At 35.9% G+C, this 20614-nt stretch overlaps 1 protein-coding gene across 2 annotated transcripts; it reads left to right on the forward strand.

The window, feature by feature from the left end:
- Positions 1-579: 579 nt before the first annotated feature.
- On the forward strand, positions 580-5809 carry LOC133831534 (alpha carbonic anhydrase 4-like). 2 transcript variants are annotated; one of them, XM_062261882.1, is made up of 7 exons: positions 580-704; positions 808-1016; positions 1824-1930; positions 4301-4403; positions 4583-4753; positions 4883-4936; positions 5568-5809. In XM_062261882.1, exons 1-7 carry the CDS (start codon positions 605-607, stop codon positions 5643-5645), a joined length of 822 nt encoding a protein of 273 aa, XP_062117866.1. In that variant the 5' UTR covers positions 580-604; the 3' UTR covers positions 5646-5809. The 2 variants fall into 2 exon arrangements, with proteins under 2 accessions (XP_062117866.1, XP_062117867.1); XM_062261883.1 differs by lacking the exon at positions 4883-4936.
- Positions 5810-20614: the final 14805 nt, after the last annotated feature.

Below are 20614 nucleotides of genomic sequence, written 5' to 3' on the forward strand. Positions count from 1 at the left end.
GCATGGAGAAGAATATTGGAGAGAGCATACCTTCACAACTACGCCATGGAGAAGAAGAAGGCAAAGAGATTCAGACCTAGGGCATGGAGAAGAAGGCAAAGAGATTCAGACCTACGGTGACCTACGCCATGGAGAAGAAGAAGGCAACGGTTAAACCAGGTTTTTTATTTTCCCTTCCCTTTATTTTATAAAGATACAATTTTTAATTTAAGTTTTTTTTTATAAAAATAAAATTTAATTCATTTGGAAATAACAATAAAAAATCCAAATCAACTATGGAGGGCAATATGGTCATTATGAAAAATCTGTTGACCAAATACGATTGGGAGGTATCATTTTTAACTAATTTTCAAATATGGGGGTACCATGTGAGAATTATTTATATTAGAGGGTACTAAAATGATACTTTAACAAAATACAGGATACCAAATGGTCAATACCCCAATAATAAATAATATACACGTAATTGAATTAAAAAATAATAAGGTATAATAAAGTGGTAATTAATTTTTGAAGCAATAAATTCCAATAAAAAACCCATCTATAAATAGTGAACTGATCTAATTCAACTGTGATCAATATCATCATCATTATCATCATCATCATGAGTACTCACTCCATCTTTTTATTTGCATTTTCTCTTTTCTCCTTGCTTTTTTTTTCCCATTTCAACATTTGCTTAGCTATCGAGTCTGAAGAAGAAGGTATTATTCTTTCTCAATGTAACTTTTGTTTATATATATATATATATATAGTCAATAAACTACTTTTGAATATATTTTTGATTTATTTGATATTTTTGAGCAGATAATTATGCTTATGATGAAAATACTGGAAGAGGACCCTCTCGATGGGGGGAGCTTAACCCAAGTTGGTACCGTTGTGGTAATGGAACAAGTCAATCTCCAATTGACATTTCAAGATTAAGTGTACAGCTTAGGCCTGATCTAGCTGCTTTACATACCCATTACAAACCTGCCCAAGCTACTTTAATCAACAGAGGACATGACATTCTGGTATTAATTACTTATCATCTTCATCATCATTATCATGTTCTATACTATTTTGGGTCGTGTATTTTCGTTTGATTTTGTGATGGACCGTCTATTTTAAAATGTATATTTTTTTACCCCTGTAATGCTAAATACAATCTATGTTACACTCTTTTAAATCAATGAATAACATGCGGATTCTACTAATGATTTGAAAAAATATTAAAATATAAAAAATTGAATAATATTCACGTGTCATAAATGAGTGAAGAAGAGAGTAAAAGAGAGTGCAATAGAGAGTTTCCTTAGCACTCATTTTTGTAAAATAGTTAAAAATGGTTCCCAAAATCTAAATTCAATCAAAATATTTTCAAATATAATAAACTCATCAAAATCAATGCGGGTTACATATCCGCATATTTTACAATTGGATGATCAAGTTAATAAAACTTGAAGTCAAATAATTGAATTCGAATTCAAGAGAACATTTTTAACTATTTGACAAAATAAATGTCTAAAAATATATATTTTTTTAAGAACACAAAATCTATTGTAGAATTAAAATAAACCAGAAGAACGACCCAAAATAATATAAATCTTTATTATTATATATGATTTTTATTATTAAATATTTAATTAGTTAATAAACCTTCATACAACTATAAGAATTAATCTTGGGAGAATGTCTAGTTAATATAACACAAATATATTATTATAGACACAATATATGATTAACTGTACAATATAAAATTGAGAATATATAAAATTCGATATTAAATTATACCAATTACCGTATACCGTGTTACTCACATTATTAAATGTTGTGTTAAGGTACAATGGAATGAAGATGCAGGAGACCTTAACATTAGTGGAGTTGAGTATAAATTGTTGCAATCTCATTGGCATACACCATCTGAGCACAAAATCAATGGATGGAGGTCTATATTTATTCATTTACTAATTTTTACTTTTAACTTTTTAATTATCATTTTTCTTTATTTTCATTTTTTCTATTACGAATGAGTGTTATTGTTCTTCATGATTTTGATATAACAAAAATGCTATTCATCATGGTGGAATTCTGTAAGTTGATGTAGAATTCTGTAATTCGATGATTAAAAAAAAGGTTTAATACTTTTTTGGACCTTGTGTTTTTTCTGATTACCTGTTTGGACCCTGTGTTTTAAAAAAATCATTTTTGAATTTTATATTTTGTAAAATAGTTCAAATAAACTCATAAACTCAATTTTAATGAAGACACAATTGAATATAACAACACAGTTTTTAAGTAGAATGATTTTATTTTTGTTCTGAAGTGTTAGTTTGGTGAATTATTTGTGATTCCAGTTGAGAAAACTTTGATCAAAATCGGGTTTAGAGTTCTATTTGAACTATTTTACAAAACATAAGGTCCAAAAAGTAATTTGTCAAAACACAAGATTCAAACAAATAATAGAACAAAACACATGGTCCAAAAAAATATAACCCCTTCAAAAAAAAAGATTTATGAAATGTCAAAACATAAAAAAAAAAACAATTAAAAGTGGCTTTCACAAAATAAAAATTTATATATAATTCATGCTGAAAAATTGCGATTAAATGAGCACACAATATAGATAAATAAAAATACTATGGACATTGGTATCATCAAATTATTGTATGCTCATCTCACATAAACTTTTTTTTTAGTTTATTTTGATATAAAAAAGTCAAATACATGTTAGTTTAATATTAATATATTTTATTTTCATATAAAAATAAACAGTTGAGTATACTTTATTGGAAATAAATATCTGAGTAAATTTAATTGGAACAATATAAAAATTTTACACAACAGTAATAAATAAATAAAATAATTTATTCTGTTAAGCAGTCTCATGACATCATCAACTTATTGTATGATGATCTCAGATGAACTTTTTTGTTTATTCTGTTAAATTACTTAACAAAAAGCAAAAACACAATATTTAAAATATTTAATTTTAATATAAAATAATAAAATATATTTTAATTTACGTTTATTCATTTATTTTGTTAATATTATTATATTTGTTTTCACATAACTAAGCATCTTGATATACTTTGTTGCAACAGTATAACAAAAATGACAATATATTGTTTATGTTTATATATTGAAAGATATGGACTGAATAGGAAAGGGGTGAGCATCGGTCGGTTTGGGCGGTTTTTTCACCAAAAAAAATTCAGAATTCGGTTTTCGGTTCGGATTGGTGCAATCCGAAAACCGACCGAACCAAACCAATTTAAAAAAAAACCGACCGTTTTGGACCGCGGTTTGGTCGGTTAAACCGACCAAACCGAATTGATTTTTTTTTTATTATTATTTTTTTTGAAAGTTTTAGTTAAAAAATTAAAAATTTTGAATTGTTAGATTCCATTTTTGTATGTTTTTAAAACATAAATATATAGAACATAATTACATTTACAAGTGCCTTAAGTTTTTTTTTTATTAAAAATTTAAATTTTTAATAATTAATAATTATATAATATTATATTATTATTTTATTGTGTTCGGTCGGTTTCGGTTTTTTTGTCGGTTCACCCAAAATTTCCAAACCGACCGAACAGTGGCGGTTTGCACTGTCGGCGGTTTTTTCGGTTTTCAGTTTAAACGGTTTTGGTTTTTTCGGTAGGTCGGTGTACACGGTTTTTTCGGTTTTTCGGATTTTATGCTCAACCCTAAATAAGAATATGAATGTGTTTTGAGTGTGAATGGTAACTATTCTAATTAATTAAGAAATTCTCCATTTTATGAAATTAGCATATTATTTAAATTAAAATAATACAAAAGCAAAGAGTTGTTAGAGAGATTCAGTTTAGACTTTCTCTTGTAATGCCTAAAAAGGCTAAAGCTATAGATAGGGAGTGGGTCACTAAGTTCAGTAAGAACTAGTGTTCTTTTTGGTTGGATTCGTTGGTTTGTATTTGGTTGGTTGGTTTGTAAATGGTTGAATTGTATCCTTTTGACTGTTGACTAATACATTGACTTTTATTCACCAAAAAGAAAAAATCAATATTATAAAGAAATCTCTTTAATTAAAATAAAAAATGGATTATGATATGTATATAATAAGAATAAATAGTATTAATATAGTAATACTAAATATTAATGCAATTTTACTATTATGATATTGCCAATATATTTTACTTAATAGATACATATATATTTTTTTTTGACAAACTTAATAGATACATATTTAAGACTTTGTTAAATTAAAAAATCTAATAATTAAAATTAAAAATAAAATTATTATTATATGCTTAAGCGTAGATTGACATGTTCATAGATTTGCTGCGGAGCTTCACGCTGTTCACAAAAATTCTTTGGGTGAGATTGCGGTACTTGGAATTCTCTACACGTATGGTCCGCCAAATCCCTTTCTTTCAAAGGTACCGTTAATAATTCGATGAAAATGACATATTTTTTTTAAGTGATTTACATTATGACCTATAAAAAAATCAATTGCATGATTAATTTTAATATATTTTCTAAAAAATAATTCATTTAGTTTTTAAATTTAAATAATATTTAGCTAAAATATATCATTTTTTTTATTAATGTCACACAGGTATATAATCAAATAAGATCACTCGAAAATAATAAGACAGGAGAAATAGGTTTGGGAATAATCAATCCATATGATATTGGGTTTGAAAACAAGAGCGGTTATTACAGATATAAGGGTTCTCTTACAACTCCTCCATGTGACGAGGATGTACTTTGGACTCTACTCGAACAGGTCTCATTTCTTAATTTTATCATATGACTTGATTAAATTATATACATATATTTCCTAATTAATTTTTTCATTTATATACTGGTTCAACTTGTTAACATTATTAATATATGTATTATCATTTATACACAGGTGCAAACTGTTTCCTTCGGACAAATCAAAGCATTAAAGGACGCAGTAAAAGATGTAAGTCTTTGATCTTCATGCTCGGATTCACATGCATATATTCTATTTGATATTTTAAGGTGCCCAACAACTTATGGTTAGTTAGCGATACTTTATAATATTTATTAAATTCAAATATGTGAGACTCGATATTGGATTGTACCAATAACAATATATCACCTCTTTGTGGTATTACATATTTTTAATTGATATAACATGATACAGATTGATGATCGTTAGATATACACACATTTTCTGTCATTGCCTCAAATAAAACCTAAGGACAAAAATATTATATTGACAATATTTGGATTTCGGAGATCATTTTTAACCAATTAACAAAATATAAGGTCTAAACGTATATTTTTTTTAAACAAAGGGTATGTTATGAAATTAAACTAGAACACAAGGAACTAAAATTTGTATAAATCCTTCTTTTAACGAAAGTGTGCTAATTACTTTTGATATTAAAATTTTTTGTTTGGCCAATTTTGTACTAAAATTTATAATATTCTGATTTTAGTTAAACTTTTATTTTTTAAATAAAATTATTTTACTAGAATTAATAAAATTTTAATTAATTTATTTTAAAACTAATACTAAGATTAAAATGATTTTTTTTTTATGATGGTAAATTCATTATTATTTTCAGGGCTATGAAGAAAACGCAAGACCAACTCAACCAATAAATGGAAGAACAGTGTATAAGTATCGTCGGAGCCATTTTTAATGAATGAATGAATGTTTAATCATGGTGTAACTATAAACATATATATATATATACATGTTAACACACTTTTTTGCCAACAGTGTATTTAAGAAATAATAAGGAAGATTAGTGCTTAATAATAAACCGAAATATGAAATGAATTCACAAGAACATAAATATTTTTACGTGGTTCAGAGGTTAAAATCCACCTAGTCTACGAATCTATATTATTGTTGCTTTTCTCTCTATTTTGGCAGAGTTTCAGTATTACAGAATAATCGTCTATTTTTCTGTCCAATATTCTTAGTATTTATAGAGAAATTCATTGGACAGATTTGAGTAACCGCGTGAGTCAATCACAGATTTACATATTTATTACATTTGATACAAACAATTCACATTTATATTGAGATATGATTTGATCACAATATAAATGGTCTCCTATTATTTGAGACATTAAATATGACAGGTTGGTCATAAATAATCGTATAAAAGTACCGAGTCTTTGGGGATCCGCGGGTACGCAATATATTTGAATTATCACGAGTTGGATATCTCTTCGAGCTCATACTTCGACAGCCATGAGCTCGTGTTTCGATAGCCATGAGCTCGTGCTTCACAACCTTCATGTCGGTAGCTCGGGTTAAACCCAGGACGCCTAATACAACTCGTGCCCAGGTGAAACCGGAGTTGCTTACGTGGATAATAAACAAATATCATTTCCTTTATTATTTCTCTGTATATTTATTTGCCAGCTGTACCCGAGCTGAGTGAATGACTCGTGCTTAAATTAGGGTACAACATTTGCCCCCAAAGTCCTTGCTTGTGGTTTGTGTCGTCATCTTCTGACCTACACAGTAGGGACTTTTAGACTTCTGTTGCATTAAACCATGCCTGCCCACTACTCGAGTACTGGACATGTGGTACACCATAATTGGCGTATGTTCAGGTTTCAAGGCTTACAATAATTGTCTTGTCACCTTTTTGCCGCCGCTTTGTCTTTTTAACCATGGCCTTTGGATCTTGTACAAAACAAATCGGATGGCCCAAATTAATCTATGTCGTTTACGTATAAATAGGGTAGGCAATTTTCAGGTTTCACAACCTTTCATTTGAAATTTTCCCACATTTTCTCTCTTCTGCAATTCCAAATCCTTCTTTTTTCTCAGAAAAAAACCCAAAAATTGTTCGTTGCACCCAATTACTCGGGAGTCTTCCAGGAACTTTCCCCTGCAAAGTCTACCTCTTTTTATTGAAGAACATACTGAAAGTACCTCATCTTTTGTATCTGAAGAAAATTTTCCTTTACTAGTCCCTTTTTTTTTTCTTCACCATGCTCATCTGCACTTCATCGTAGTCAATATTAGGTTATTTCCCAAAAGTTCTTTAGCAAATAGGCTTCAACTTAGATTCAAATGAGTAGGTCCTAAAATATCTCTAGAACTATGGTATTCATAAAATTGGGCAATTTCTGGGTAAAGTTGGGTAATTCATGGCGAATTTAGAAAATACCCATTCGGGATACAGAAGATGAAAATATTTTAGGGTCCAAACTAGGTTGCTTAGGGGTCATGCTTCTTGGGTGATTTTGCACTAAACCGCCTCCCAAGGAAAGTAGTGGTCTGATTTTCTAACACACGGATCCCTAAATATCAGGGGTCTGTTAGGATACTGAGGCGCGTAGCGTAGGGTAGCTGTAACGCCTTGGTTACCCCAAGACCGTTACGGTGAACGTTGAACTGTGAATTTAACTCGCTACTCGAGTTCTTTGGTTAAAAACGTGCTTCTAGGTATTATTAATATGTTAAGGTGGAAAACCAATCAAAAGGAAATGATATATTTTATTTAAAACATAAAACTATTCACGGGCCCAAACAAACGTTTACAAGTTATTTACAATGCAAAATGGTCACTACATTATAAAATTTACAACCCGCCGATCTAAGCGGCAAAAATAGGGTAAACCCCTAGTTCTCCTGAGAACTCCTTGGTCGTGGTGGTCAAGCGGCCAATATGTACACATCACCACCTAAGCTCTCCACTCAAGGATGGGTGAGCTTTTATTTCCCTTTACCTGCACCACATAGCACCCATGAGCCAAAGCCCAGCAAGAAAACACAAAACTGCATGAATATAATATCAACAATGATCATAATAATCAATTAGGAATTTCAATCCAAAATAGAGGAGTGACAGTTGTAAAAGTCACTAAGGTGGGTTCCGTTCCCATTAGACATGTGACGATAGGGTCACCTGGGCTTTGCAAATAAGTGATCCTTTCACTAGCTTATCAAGATAGGTATTTGATGAAATAGCCTCCATCATAACCTACCGAGTGACCATAGAATCACAACCATGGGATTTCGCTCCCTAGCCATGTGATAAAACAGTCACCTAGGCCTTTGGCCCTAGCTCTGAGTAACTAGTCTTAGACTAGTTTAGCGCTTATAATTTTCATCGACCTTAGGGTCGATCCAGCATTAATGCTCCTAGAGTCATTCAACGCTGATATCGATTAGATCTAATATTTTATCGGCTCTGCGTTCATGACGCTTATACCATTCCTGACTCTTAGGTCAGTAATACGCGACCAGTGCCATTCTGAATAGGCAGTGCCATACACAAGTAAGCAAGATTTGCTAAGCATTTAATATGCAATCAATGTCCACATTTAACAGCTAACATGCCTCTATAACAACCACGGATGTCATATATACAGGGTGTAGTTTTCTTACCTTTGATTCGAGCGAGAATGAGTGAAAGAACGACCCTTATGAACGATCTGACTTTTAGTTCCTTAGCGGTCACCTAGTCATAATCAAATATGGGATTCCATAAATAAAATGAATAACAAAGGTTCCCGAACCAAGACCTAGCCTTCGGGACATCGAATCTCACTAAACCGGGTAGTAGGAACGATCCCGAGGCCTAAGATTGAGTTCCCATGATCAAAACACCCATTTGGCCTCAAATACCCTCAAGAGCCGCGGCCCCCAGCCAAGATAGGAGCAAGCGCCGCAGTGCACCATACTCAGTGCCGCGGCCCCCAGCACACACAAAACTCCACCGCCCTCAGCACCCAGCTCGGGCCGCAGCGCCCAAGAACAGGGTCGTGGCCCCCACCCGTGAACCAGCCATAACTTCGTTTTCTCACATTTTAAACCTTCCAAAAACCTACCTAAACATCTCCAAATCCAAAAATCAAAGTTCCCAAACATCCCAATGATCCAAAATCATCGAATCCCGAGGCTCAAACGAATCAAAAACTCATCGATACACAAAATCCAAATCAAAGCTTAGAAACTCTAAAACTCAAAACTTAAAGCTTGAATTACCTTTTATTGGGTTGTTTCTCGCTAAATCCTTCGGTGAAGAACCTCTAAATCTTTCCTAGGACCGCTATGCCTCGATCCTCGCTTGATTTTGACACCTAGAACTCAAGTTCTCTTCGAAATTGCCACAAATGGTCACAAAGGTTTATGGGAGAGAGAGAACATGTTTTCACGTAAGATCTCCTTCTGACAGACTACTTCGGGCTTAAGTAACCTCAAATAAAACCTAATGCTCGGGGTCCCAAAAACATCCCTGGGGGAAAAATTGTAATGCCCTGGATAGCCAAGACCGCTACACTGTGTAATTATAAAGGTGTGAGACTTGCTAATCAAGTCGTTTATTCAAAACGTGTCATTAGCTAAAGTATTCTAGGGCTAAAAGACATTTTGGCTGCAAAAGAAACATTTTATAGACTATAAACAATTTACAGAAGGGATCCCCAAAAGTACAATGTTTAAAAGTTCGTTTACAAAATTCAACAGTTAAGAGTAAACATTAGCCATACTAAGGCAAAATACAAGGTTCTGGTCCTCTTGTCCCTGTAATCTCCTCAACCATGGCGGTTGAGCGGCCTGACATGTACATTCACCCTGCAGAGCTCTTTAATCAGAGTTGATCGATCTTGCTCTTGCCTTTACCTGCATCGTGCAGCACCCGTGAGCCGAGGCCCAGCACGAAAACAACATAAACAATAATGACAATCAAGTACTATAATAAGCATGTTCAATCATTCAATCCATAGCATGTAAGCATACTTCAAGGTGCAAAGAAACCTCATCAATACTTAGATTATTTAACAATCTCACTAATACACATTTATCGCCAATATAAGACTCAATTCACATGATAACTAGGGCCAACACCTTAGGTCGCACCCTCTGTTTAACCCACTGACTCCGGCCCGCTTAAACCGAGCTCAGTGCATAATAAGTTGTCCTCGGATACCAGTGTCCGAGTCGTGCCAATTGCACAAGTTAACCGTGGCACGCTTAGGCCGTTGGTTTACAATTTACATGGCATAATACCATTATTTCAATCATATATATTAGGGAGCCCTTAGTCCCATTCAAATATTCAACCGGGTGTAGTTTTCTTACCTTTGGCTTCTAGATGAACTAGTTACGGGCGATACTCCTTGAGCGCGATCCGATCCCCAAGCCCTAGCTTAGCACCTAGTCACAATCTTAATGAAGGATACCATTAACAATCTTAAAGGAGTTTCTAAACCAAGTTCTAGTCCCCGAAACATTGAACTTCACCAAATATGGTAAAAGATTCAATCCCGAGCACCCTAGGTTAAATTCCCAAGCCTAAAATCTCAAAATCCCAAAATCCCTTAAGGGCCCCGGCATAGGCCATCCATGCCACGGCATGGCCTCAAACAGAGCCCTCCTAAGGCATAAAAACAGGTAAGGGTCGCGGCCCTACATGGACCATGCCGCGGCCCGCCCTCCTTCCTCAGCACAACTCAGCTTCCAAGGGCCACGGCTCACCAAGAATTATGCTGTGGCCCGCCCCTTCGAACCCAGAAAAATCCACCATTTTCAGTCTCTAAACCTCACCTTAAGCCATCCCAAAGCTCCCAACTTAAAACCAATCAATAACAACATCATTAGAATGATTTAAACAACACAATTCAACCAAAAATCCAGCCTAACACTCACCAAGATCCCAATTCCAATTTCTGAAATTCCAAACCTAAAAACTCAAAACCAGCCATGGAAATTCTAAAATTCAACCATCAAACTTGAATTGAAACTTACCTCAGCTGCAGAATCATTTCTCCAAGAGTCCCCTGACCTATCTTCAAAGTTTCAAGCCTCAATTTCCACCTTAAATGCCAAAACCACATATATTTAAAACTCAGACATTTCTTTAAATTCCTAACCTCAGAAACAAAAATTCAAAGCTTACCTTGGCTCTATTTCAGTCCTTGATTAGTTCTTGAGCTCAACCTCTAATTCAGCCCTTTAATTCCTCAAAGATTCAGCTTGATTCCAGTAATTCCTCCTCAACTTTCAGTGTTGTTCTTCCTTAGGAGAGAGAAGAGAGAGAAAGAGCTGAGAGAGGGTTGGTTTAATTTCTGTGTCTAGTATTTTCTAAGTCTTCCAAGTATATCCTTAGGTTATTAGACTAATCCCAAAGCTCGGGGTGCCGGAAACATCCACGAGGGCAAAACGGTAAAATCCCCCAATAATCCCGCCTAGACATCCTAACCTCAAATATATCTCAAATTATTTATTTCCATCACCCGATAGTCTAAATCACTACCCGATACCTAAAATTTCCCCTGACTTGACCAAAGTCAATTATAATGCCCCGTTGTGACTTTTCCTGCTATCTAGCCCTAGGATCGTCTCGAGTCGCCGGCTGCAGAGTTATCCACATAATAATGTAGTTCTCACATATACAACATATCTATTTCATATTATCACATAATATCATCAATTATCATATAATATCATTTAAGCACTATTAATCACATAATATCTCATCCGAATAAGTACTATTCACTCTAATCCCATTTATGCCCTCCCGACACACTAATCAATGCTCTTAAGCCTTATTAGCGAATTTGGGTCGTTACAAAAATAGTCAAAACTCCCAGAATTTCCTCCTGATCTCAATAACTCCCAATATATCATTAAATAAACATTCTCATTATCCAATATCCCAATAATTGACCCCGTTATGACAAAACCACTAATTTGCAACATAAGACCGTCTCATGCCGAATAGCTCGAATATATCCCCATAATAATGGGATCTCATCCATTAATCACAATATGCACTAAAATACACAAATATGCCCTCAACGGGCCAAATTACCAAAATGCCCTAATAATCAAATGTGGACCCACATGCATGCATTTAACATCATATTATAATATAATTCATATAAACATGCATATAATCATTTAATGGCATAATAAAACAATTATGGTCCTCCCGACCTACTAATCCAGCCATTAAACCGCATTAGGGATTTTGGGGCATTATAGTAGCGCATGGCATTATGTGACGCGGCTGAGGCCAACTCAGCTCGTGTCTCAAAAATAAAGCATTCCCCCTTCGTAGTTCCGCGTCATAACCTTTAATTCCTCTTAGATCACCTACTAATTAGGTCGTTTTGTTCGTTGGGCGATCTGATGGCTCCCAAGAAGAATGCTCCCAAGAAGAACGCAGCCAGCTCGTCCTCTCAGCAAAAGAAGAAGGGGAAGGAGGTCACCCCTGAGTCTCCCATTCCTTACTTCGGTCCAGTGGTGGAGAAAGAGGTGGTGGTAGATGTGACAGCCAATATCTTGTGATTCGTAGGGAAAAGATCGAGTAAAGCTGTGCAATCCCACATCATTTGGGGAATGTCAAGTGTGATGATTCTAAGACTGTGTAGGTATGGGACTACACAGTTGAAGATGGCTTAAATGGATTGATGGGTACTACCTATATCAACAAGATGCATCTTCTTTTCGATAGCCCATCACTTGAGAACTCCAAAGTTAAGCGTGCTTGACCTGGAGTAATCTCAAGATGGGTGACCTCCTGGGAAGTTTTCCCAGGAAGCGAGCGAGTGAGGACAAAGCATGCTGGAAAGACTCGTGTTGGTTTGTAGGGCCAGTCGTCATTCCAGGAAGCATCCATAGTGACGTGGGGCGTTATATATAGTTTGCACTGAATGTAATTATTATGAAACATTTCACATAGTTCAAACATCATATAACTTATTCAAATTAAAGTAAAACACACAAAATGGAAAGCTAACGATAATTCTCAGAAGGAGTAGTACGTAGTGTTACATAAGAAGAGCCTTGGATGTATATCAGTATATATATATTGTTGTACCCTAATTTCAGCACGAGTCCTTCACTCAGCTTGGGTACATCTAACAAATAAATATATAGAGAAATAACCAAGGAAATAATATTTGTTTATTATCCACGTAAGCAACTCTGGTTTCACCTAGGCACGAGTGGTATTAGGCGTCCTGGGTTTAACCCGAGCTACATACATGAAGGTTGTGAAGCATGAGCTCATGGCTGCCGAAGTACGAGATCAGAGAGATATCCAGCTCATGATAATTCAAATATATTGCGTACCCGGAGATCCCCAAAGACTCAGGTACTTTTATACGATTATTTATGACCAGCCTGTCATATTTAATGTCTTAGATAATAGGAGACCATTTATATTGTGATTAAATCATATCCCAGTATAAATGTGAATTGTTTGTATTAAATGTAATAAATATGTAAATCCGTGATTGACTCACGCGGTTACCCAAATCTATCCAAGGAATTTCTCTATAAATACTGAGAATATTGGACAGAAAAATGGACGATTATTCTGTAATACTGAAACTCTGCCAAAATAGAGAGAGAAACAACAATAATATAGATTCGTGGACTAGGCGGATTTTAACCACTGAACCACGTAAAAAGATTTGTGTTCTTGTGAATTCATTTCATATTTTGGTTTATTATTAAGCACTAATCATCCTTATAATTTCTTAAATACACTGTTAGCCATGACCTACGGTTGGTTCCATACAATATCTCGAACTGGCTAAGTTCAACTGCCTAGTCCACGAGTCTATATTATTAGCTCTTGGGAGTTTTCTGGAAACTTTCAGAGAATAGTTGCCCAGATTCTTCTCTCCAAACTTTCAGCTCCTGGAGTATAGAAGGCCATGACCTACGGTTGGTTCTGTACTCCTCAAAGATGGCAGGCCTAAAATTTAAGGTATTATCTACAACAATGGTGCCCTTAGGGTAGCTATTGTCATGGCGCACCATCAAGTGGTCTACACACTGGAGCAGGGTGATATTACGGTCTGGGTCGTGAGGATGACGATGGATGAGCTGGTTTGGGTAAATCTAACTAACCTAAAATTGGCAATAACCCTATCTAGTTCCCTATAAGGATATGAGTTACCTTGGCCAGAGGGGCTGGCTGCTGCCCTTCACGCAGTTCGCTCTAAATCGGGTTCCCGAATAGCTTTGGGAACCCGCCTCTTTCGCACAAGAGGCACCTCATCCTCGCCTTTGACGGCCGGCAAGGCCTCTTCTTGAGATGGAGGGAGCTCGTGGATTACCGAGAGAGTAACCCGAGTCCTTAAGGCCAACGTCTGGCCTTCGCCAATCAACTTACACGCCAGCATCGTGACATCATTCACGATCTGGCAGTAATCCTTCTCACTGGGGGGCAGCCCAGATAATTTCTCGTACTAACCCCCAAGGGTCACGAACTTCACCGTCCTCGCAAATATGGTTGCACGAGAAATAAACTCGGTTAATACATGTACAAGGGAAATATCTTAGAAAGAATAAAATTTCACGAGCTGAGGTCAAAGAATAAAAACTTACGAGGACAGTTGAAGTATCTGTGTTCATAGTTTCGGAACCCGTTCGACATAAAGAACAAATCTTTATAGTCGTTAGGGTGGCTTGGGAGCTCGATGACCGAAGTAGAATTTGGGAATCTGGTGAGGTAGTAGAACCCATCACCTCGACCTCTTTATTCCAGGCTAGCTTTGAGGCAGAAGAAATACAATATATCTGCCGGAGTGGGGACCTCCAACTCATGCTTCAAAAACAGGTACTTCAGCCCCGCCAAAAGCCTATAAGAGTTTGGGGGAGATGAAATGGAGTCAACTTCACGAAATTCAGAAAATCCGTGAAGTATTGATCCAAGGGAAGGAAGGCACCTGTCTTCAAGTGTTCGTCACTCCAGGCCGCAAAATCATCCTAGAGAGGGGAGCAACTCCTTTCCCCTTCGAAAGCAGGTCGGGCGATGAGAGCTCTAGTCCCGACCTCGATATTGTGGCTCAGCAGGATCTTGTTCACCCTCCCCTGAGTCGTGATCTTGGATACGATTCTTTCTGCCTCGAAGAAGGCGTTGGGGTCTACTATAAGCTCCCAAATTTCCTAATAAGGTTTAAGACCTTAATTAGGAGGCCAAGATGGCCATAATTAATTTATTATGCTATTAAATGATTATATGCATGTTTATGTGAATTATATTATTATATGAAGATAAATGCATGCATATGAGTCCATTTTTAATTATAAGGGCATTTTGATAATTTGGCCCATTGAGGGCATAATTGTGTATTTTCATGCATGTTGGTGAATTGTGAGTGAGACCACATCATAATGTGGATTTTTTCGAGCCATTTGGCATGAGACGATCTTTGAATGCAAGTTATCGGTCTGGTCATAACGGGGTTAATTTCAGGGCTCGTGGTGAGTTTCGGGGTAATTTGGTGATTAGAACATTACCGAGAATTAAAGGGTAATGGGATATGATTTATTAGCATTTGAGAATATTGGAAGTAATGGGAATTGGAAGGTGCTAATTATGATTAACGAGATAGGCAGAAAATGACAATTTTTCCCTTGGTGGCTGTTTAGGGTTTTAATTAGGCTTAGGGGCATTATGGTCTTTTCACCCTAAGGTTATTTTAGCCATTAGAAGGCTGTGGAGGCTGAACCAAAATAGAGCATCATCTCCTCCTTCAACTGTTCATCTTTTCTTCTTGGATTTTGAAGCTCTTTTTGAGGAACCAAGCTAAGGAACCAAGCTTTGATGATTTAGGGTTATGCTCTACCATTGAAGAAGGTGTGATTCTGAGATTGAGGTGAGTATCTAACCATTAAAACTCTTGTTCTTGCTCTATTTTTCTTGTTGAGTTTCAGCTGGATTTTTGAATTGGATAATGGGAATTGATGGGAGTTTTTGGCTAAGGGTACTTGGGTTATGATGCCTAGGATTTGTGTAGATGATTTTTGGGTTCATTTGGGAGTTTTAATTGAGGTTTGGAAGCTGGTTTTTGAGGTTGGAAATGGTGGTGTCGAAGGAAGGAAAAACCAGGGTTGAAAACCCTGGTTGTAGCACTACAACGCCCATCACTGAGCGCTACAGCACTAGCTAGGCGCCCTTCCAGATTCCTGTTTTGGGCACTTTTGAGGGTTTTTGGCTTGGGGTTTCAATTCCTAAGGCTCGGGATCGAATCTACTCACCATTTGGGTACAATTTGGGGTCCTGGGAGTGAGGTTTAGGTCAAGACCCTTTTTCTGTTGATTTTCATTAATGGAGTTCCATATTTGGTTATGACTAGGTGATCGCTAAGGGATTAAAAGATCGATCATTCTCATGATTCGTTCAATTGTTATTTCTCGCTCGAACCAGAGGTAAGAAAACTGCACCCAGTATGTGATGCATGTGATACATGAGAAACATGTGATTATGGCATGACATGAATATTGAATATGAGATTGATCAGAGCTTGAGTCTCTGTGTTTGTGCATGATCATAATTATGCCAGTGATTGTTAAGTAAGCATGTTGAATGCCCTACATTTGGATATTTGACATATGATATATGCCTGGTTGCATTGATTACTTGTGCATGGCACTGAATCATTAGTCAAAATCAGCAATGGTGTCAGTATTAACTGTGAAGCTGTGACTCATTAGTCAAGTTCGGCAGTAGTGTAATGACCCAACTACTCTAGACTTTTGAACCATTAACGAAAACTATACATAAACACTAATTCTTAATAACACTTACAAGTGATAGAATCATAACTTTATTAAAACTTGAAAAAAACAAAGGTCAAACTTACATAAAATTTAAGTTAGGATATGGGATCCCATTGTTTTAAAATCAAAACATGACATAATGATAATTAAAAAGAGATTACATAATAAAATGAGGAAAAATACATATAAAAACCATAAGAAACAAAAAAAACTACATCCTCGAATCGAAACTCTCGGCTCTTTGAATCCATTCCGCTTCAATACACATTCCCCAAGCTTCCAAGAACCTTTCCCGCCACTAAAACTATTTCCTGCACATATAAACAAAAAGGAGCGAGCCTAATGCCCAGCAAGGAAAATCTAACACATAGTCCATATACATAAATTTCATAAGAAACATAAAACATATCATAACACTTATGACTGTTACCATTGTTGCCTGATTGATTGTTGCCATTAAAGTTGCTGTTCCGACTGGTCTGAGGTTGACTCTGCTGTCTAGGTTCAGGCTTACCGGCTTCCTCTTTACTTACATTAACCTGCAACCTTTCTACTTCTATTGCCATCTCAAGAACGTCGGCATACGTAGTATTTCTAGGGTTTGCTAGCTTAACCCCCATCTCGATTTTTGGTCGAAGTCCTCTAACATATTTGTTCACCCTCAGAAAATCGGTTGGAACCATCTCAGATGCGAACTTATCTAAGCGGTCGAACTGACGAGCATACTCTGCCACCGATAAATTTCCTTGCTTTAAATTGGCATACTCCTCAACTCTGGAAGCGAGTACAGCTAAATTGTAGTACTTTTTGTAGAACAGCTCCACAAATCAAGTCCATGTCATGGTGGCAACATCATGCGATTGCTGGACCAAGTCCCACCATATCCTGGCATCCTTCTTGAGCAATGACGAGACTCAGGGTATGCGGTCCGCATTAATGAGATTCATGTGCGTCAGAATCAGCTCCACGTTCCTTAGCCACTCTTCTGCCTCAAAGGGGTCTGTAGTCCCTTCGAAGTTTAGAGCATGCTGTTTCCGAAACCTCTCATACACTAGCTCCATATTCGGTATTGGATATGGCGCGTAGTTCGCCACTAGCCATCCCCCATATGGACCAACTTGTTGGGGTGCTGGGGCCATTTTTTGTGGCTGCGGCGGAGGCTGAGGCTGAGTCTGCGCCTGTTGACGTTGTTGCTGCAAAAGTTCCTCGACTTGTTGTCGCAGTCTGGCGATCTCCGCAGTGTTGTCATCTTGTGGTGCCGACGCGTTGCGGCTAGTAGTAACATGCACTCCCCTTCTGCGAACTGGAGGGGCATCATTGTTCGCTGGAACAACGTTGGAGGCGTTTCCGTTGGTGCGTGCAGATCTTCGAAACGACGTCGTAGCAGAGTTCTAATAGTTAAAAGAAACATGTTAGAACTTTACCTAATAGGCTCTAAGGCAAAAACTTATTCTAAAACAAACATATCTCGGACCTATTTATTATGACTTCTTATGAAAAATTATATAAGTCTTTATTATTATTATAGTGGGTTTCTATACTTAGAAAAACAAGTCATCTTTATTTTCTAAGTCTGTTTCTAATCATCCTATATGACTTAATTCTCAGCTCGAAACTCATCTTTGTTTCAAAGTTAGCCATATTGAGGGAGGGCTGGGATCAGTAAAATCGTTCCCACTACTATGGCCCCCTAATTCTCAATAAGGAAACTTGGTTCATTGATTTGTATCCACCCTCACCGAACTTAGTCATTATTCATTTTATTTACTATTTATTATGATTGCAAAAATAAAATCAAACTCATACATGATAATAAAATAACATGATATTAATTTGGAAAAAAAAGTTTTTCACTTATTACAATCATAAAATAAAGAAATAAATAAAACAAACAATGAAAAACTAACTATTCTAAAAATCAAGATCTTCTACATCCGATCCTTCATCTAGCATGTCATCATCTAGTTCCTCATAATCATCATTTTCATGTGCATCAAACTGTCCTCTAGGAAGGTTTGTAAAAATCCTATGTTTTTTCTCCCTTGTAAATTGAAATTCGGATTTTGCAGTGAACCTAACTAAGAGGAAGTAATATCGCATTGCTACTGGCAGTTCGTCTTCATCATCCATTGTTTCCCATATTTCCTCTAAGGCTCCTATTACAGGATGAAAATCCTTAAATAGTCTAATTATTAATACATATTGTTCCGTTGCTCTCATCATTATTTGCTTAGATTCTTGAAGGTGACCTATTTCTTTGTGGAACAAAAGCAGTCTTCGAGTGATTCTTTCTAGTGCTCCTACGGTGTTTCTTGGTTCCCTTATTCTTTTTAAAGCCTTAATGGCTCGGATATCCTCATTGCTTAATGCTCCGTTCATACTTAATCTGAAAACATAAATACTAAAATTGTTAGATATACACATAAGCAAAATAACTATAACTTAAATACTTACTTGGCGGTCAGATTCGGAGCTTTGAGTGTGTGTATCAAGGAGAACTTCATGTGAAGGAACTGTTTTGCTCTGATACCAACTGTAATGACCCAACTACTCTAGACTTTTGAACCATTAACGAAAACTATACATAAACACTAATTCTTAATAACACTTACAAGTGATAGAATCATAACTTTATTAAAACTTGAAAAAAACAAAGGTCAAACTTACATAAAATTTAAGTTAGGATATGGGATCCCATTGTTTTAAAATCAAAACATGACATAATGATAATTAAAAAGAGATTACATAATAAAATGTGGAAAAATACATATAAAAACCATAAGAAACAAAAAAACTACATTCTTGAATCGAAACTCTCGGCTCTTTGAATCCATTCCGCCTCAATACACATTCCCCAAGCTTCCAAGAACCTTTCCCGCCACTAAAACTATTTTCCTGCACATGTAAAGAAAAAGGAGTGAGCCTAATGCCCAGCAAGGAAAATCTAACACATAGTCCATATACATAAATTTCATAAGAAACATAAAACATATCATAACACTTATGTCACATACATACTATAATGGCCATTATTACTTGGGGTCCCATAAACTAAGCAAGTCATATGCCCATTAGATTAGTGGGGTCTTGCTAGCTAAGCAAGTCATATGCCCATAATCTATTTGGGGCTTGTTAGTCATATAGGTCATATGCCCAAGTCTATAATCATACTTAACATAACATATTACATAACATAAGATCACAAGATAACATATAAAAGCATATAACACATAAATCCTATCCTATTTTCCTTACCAAAATAACCGGGATATGAGAACTGATTTGGGACCTTGGAACACTCCTAAAAACCATTTATAATAGGGTGAGTATATTGAAGAAAAAGGGATGAGAGTGATGAGGGAACTATACTATCAAAATATACTTACCAAAAACCTTGTGCTCAAGAACCTAGATTTCCTAACCAAGAATATGAATAAGGTTAGAATATGAGTAGAAGACTATGAGAACTTTAAAGAAAATAATACAGAAATGGACTAGAGTTTGGGATACCTTGAGTACTTCTATGAACAATCTACACCTTGAACCGAAATGTGAATAAAACCTTACTTCCCAAGTGTTTGGTAAGCTTATAGTGATCAAGCTTATGATCCCCAACCCAAGTGTTTACACTCTCACAATAACCTAGCAATTTGCAGCCTCTGAACTTAGAGTAATAGATGAATAAATGGCTGGGTACTAGGTCCTATTTATAGAGTTTAGGAATGAAGAGATCTTCATTTAATCTTGAATAAAAATAATGGCTTTTTAAGTGAAAAACATTTGAATTATCGTTCAGCAGAGGCTGAAGACTCGTTCAAAAAGATGCTGGACTTATCAAGAGGTTGAAGGTTTGAATGGAGAACGTTTTTAAAAACTTTCAAAATATGCTGAGAGAAGCGATATATCGCCCCCTGTAGGCGATATATCGCCTGGGCCAGTATGCCCGAGGCAATCGTGCAACGTTTCGTGTTTTTCGTATCTTCGTGCTGCGATATATCGCCCTTATAGCTGCGATATATCGACATACGCTGAATATTTAAACACGAAATTACACATTTTTAGCTTAATTTAAATTGAGTAAACAGCCTTGACTAAGCCTTCTAACGTTTTCAAAGCTGC

This window comes from Humulus lupulus, chromosome 4 (genome assembly GCF_963169125.1).
Source record: "Humulus lupulus chromosome 4, drHumLupu1.1, whole genome shotgun sequence".
Taxonomy (NCBI): Eukaryota; Viridiplantae; Streptophyta; class Magnoliopsida; order Rosales; family Cannabaceae; genus Humulus; species Humulus lupulus.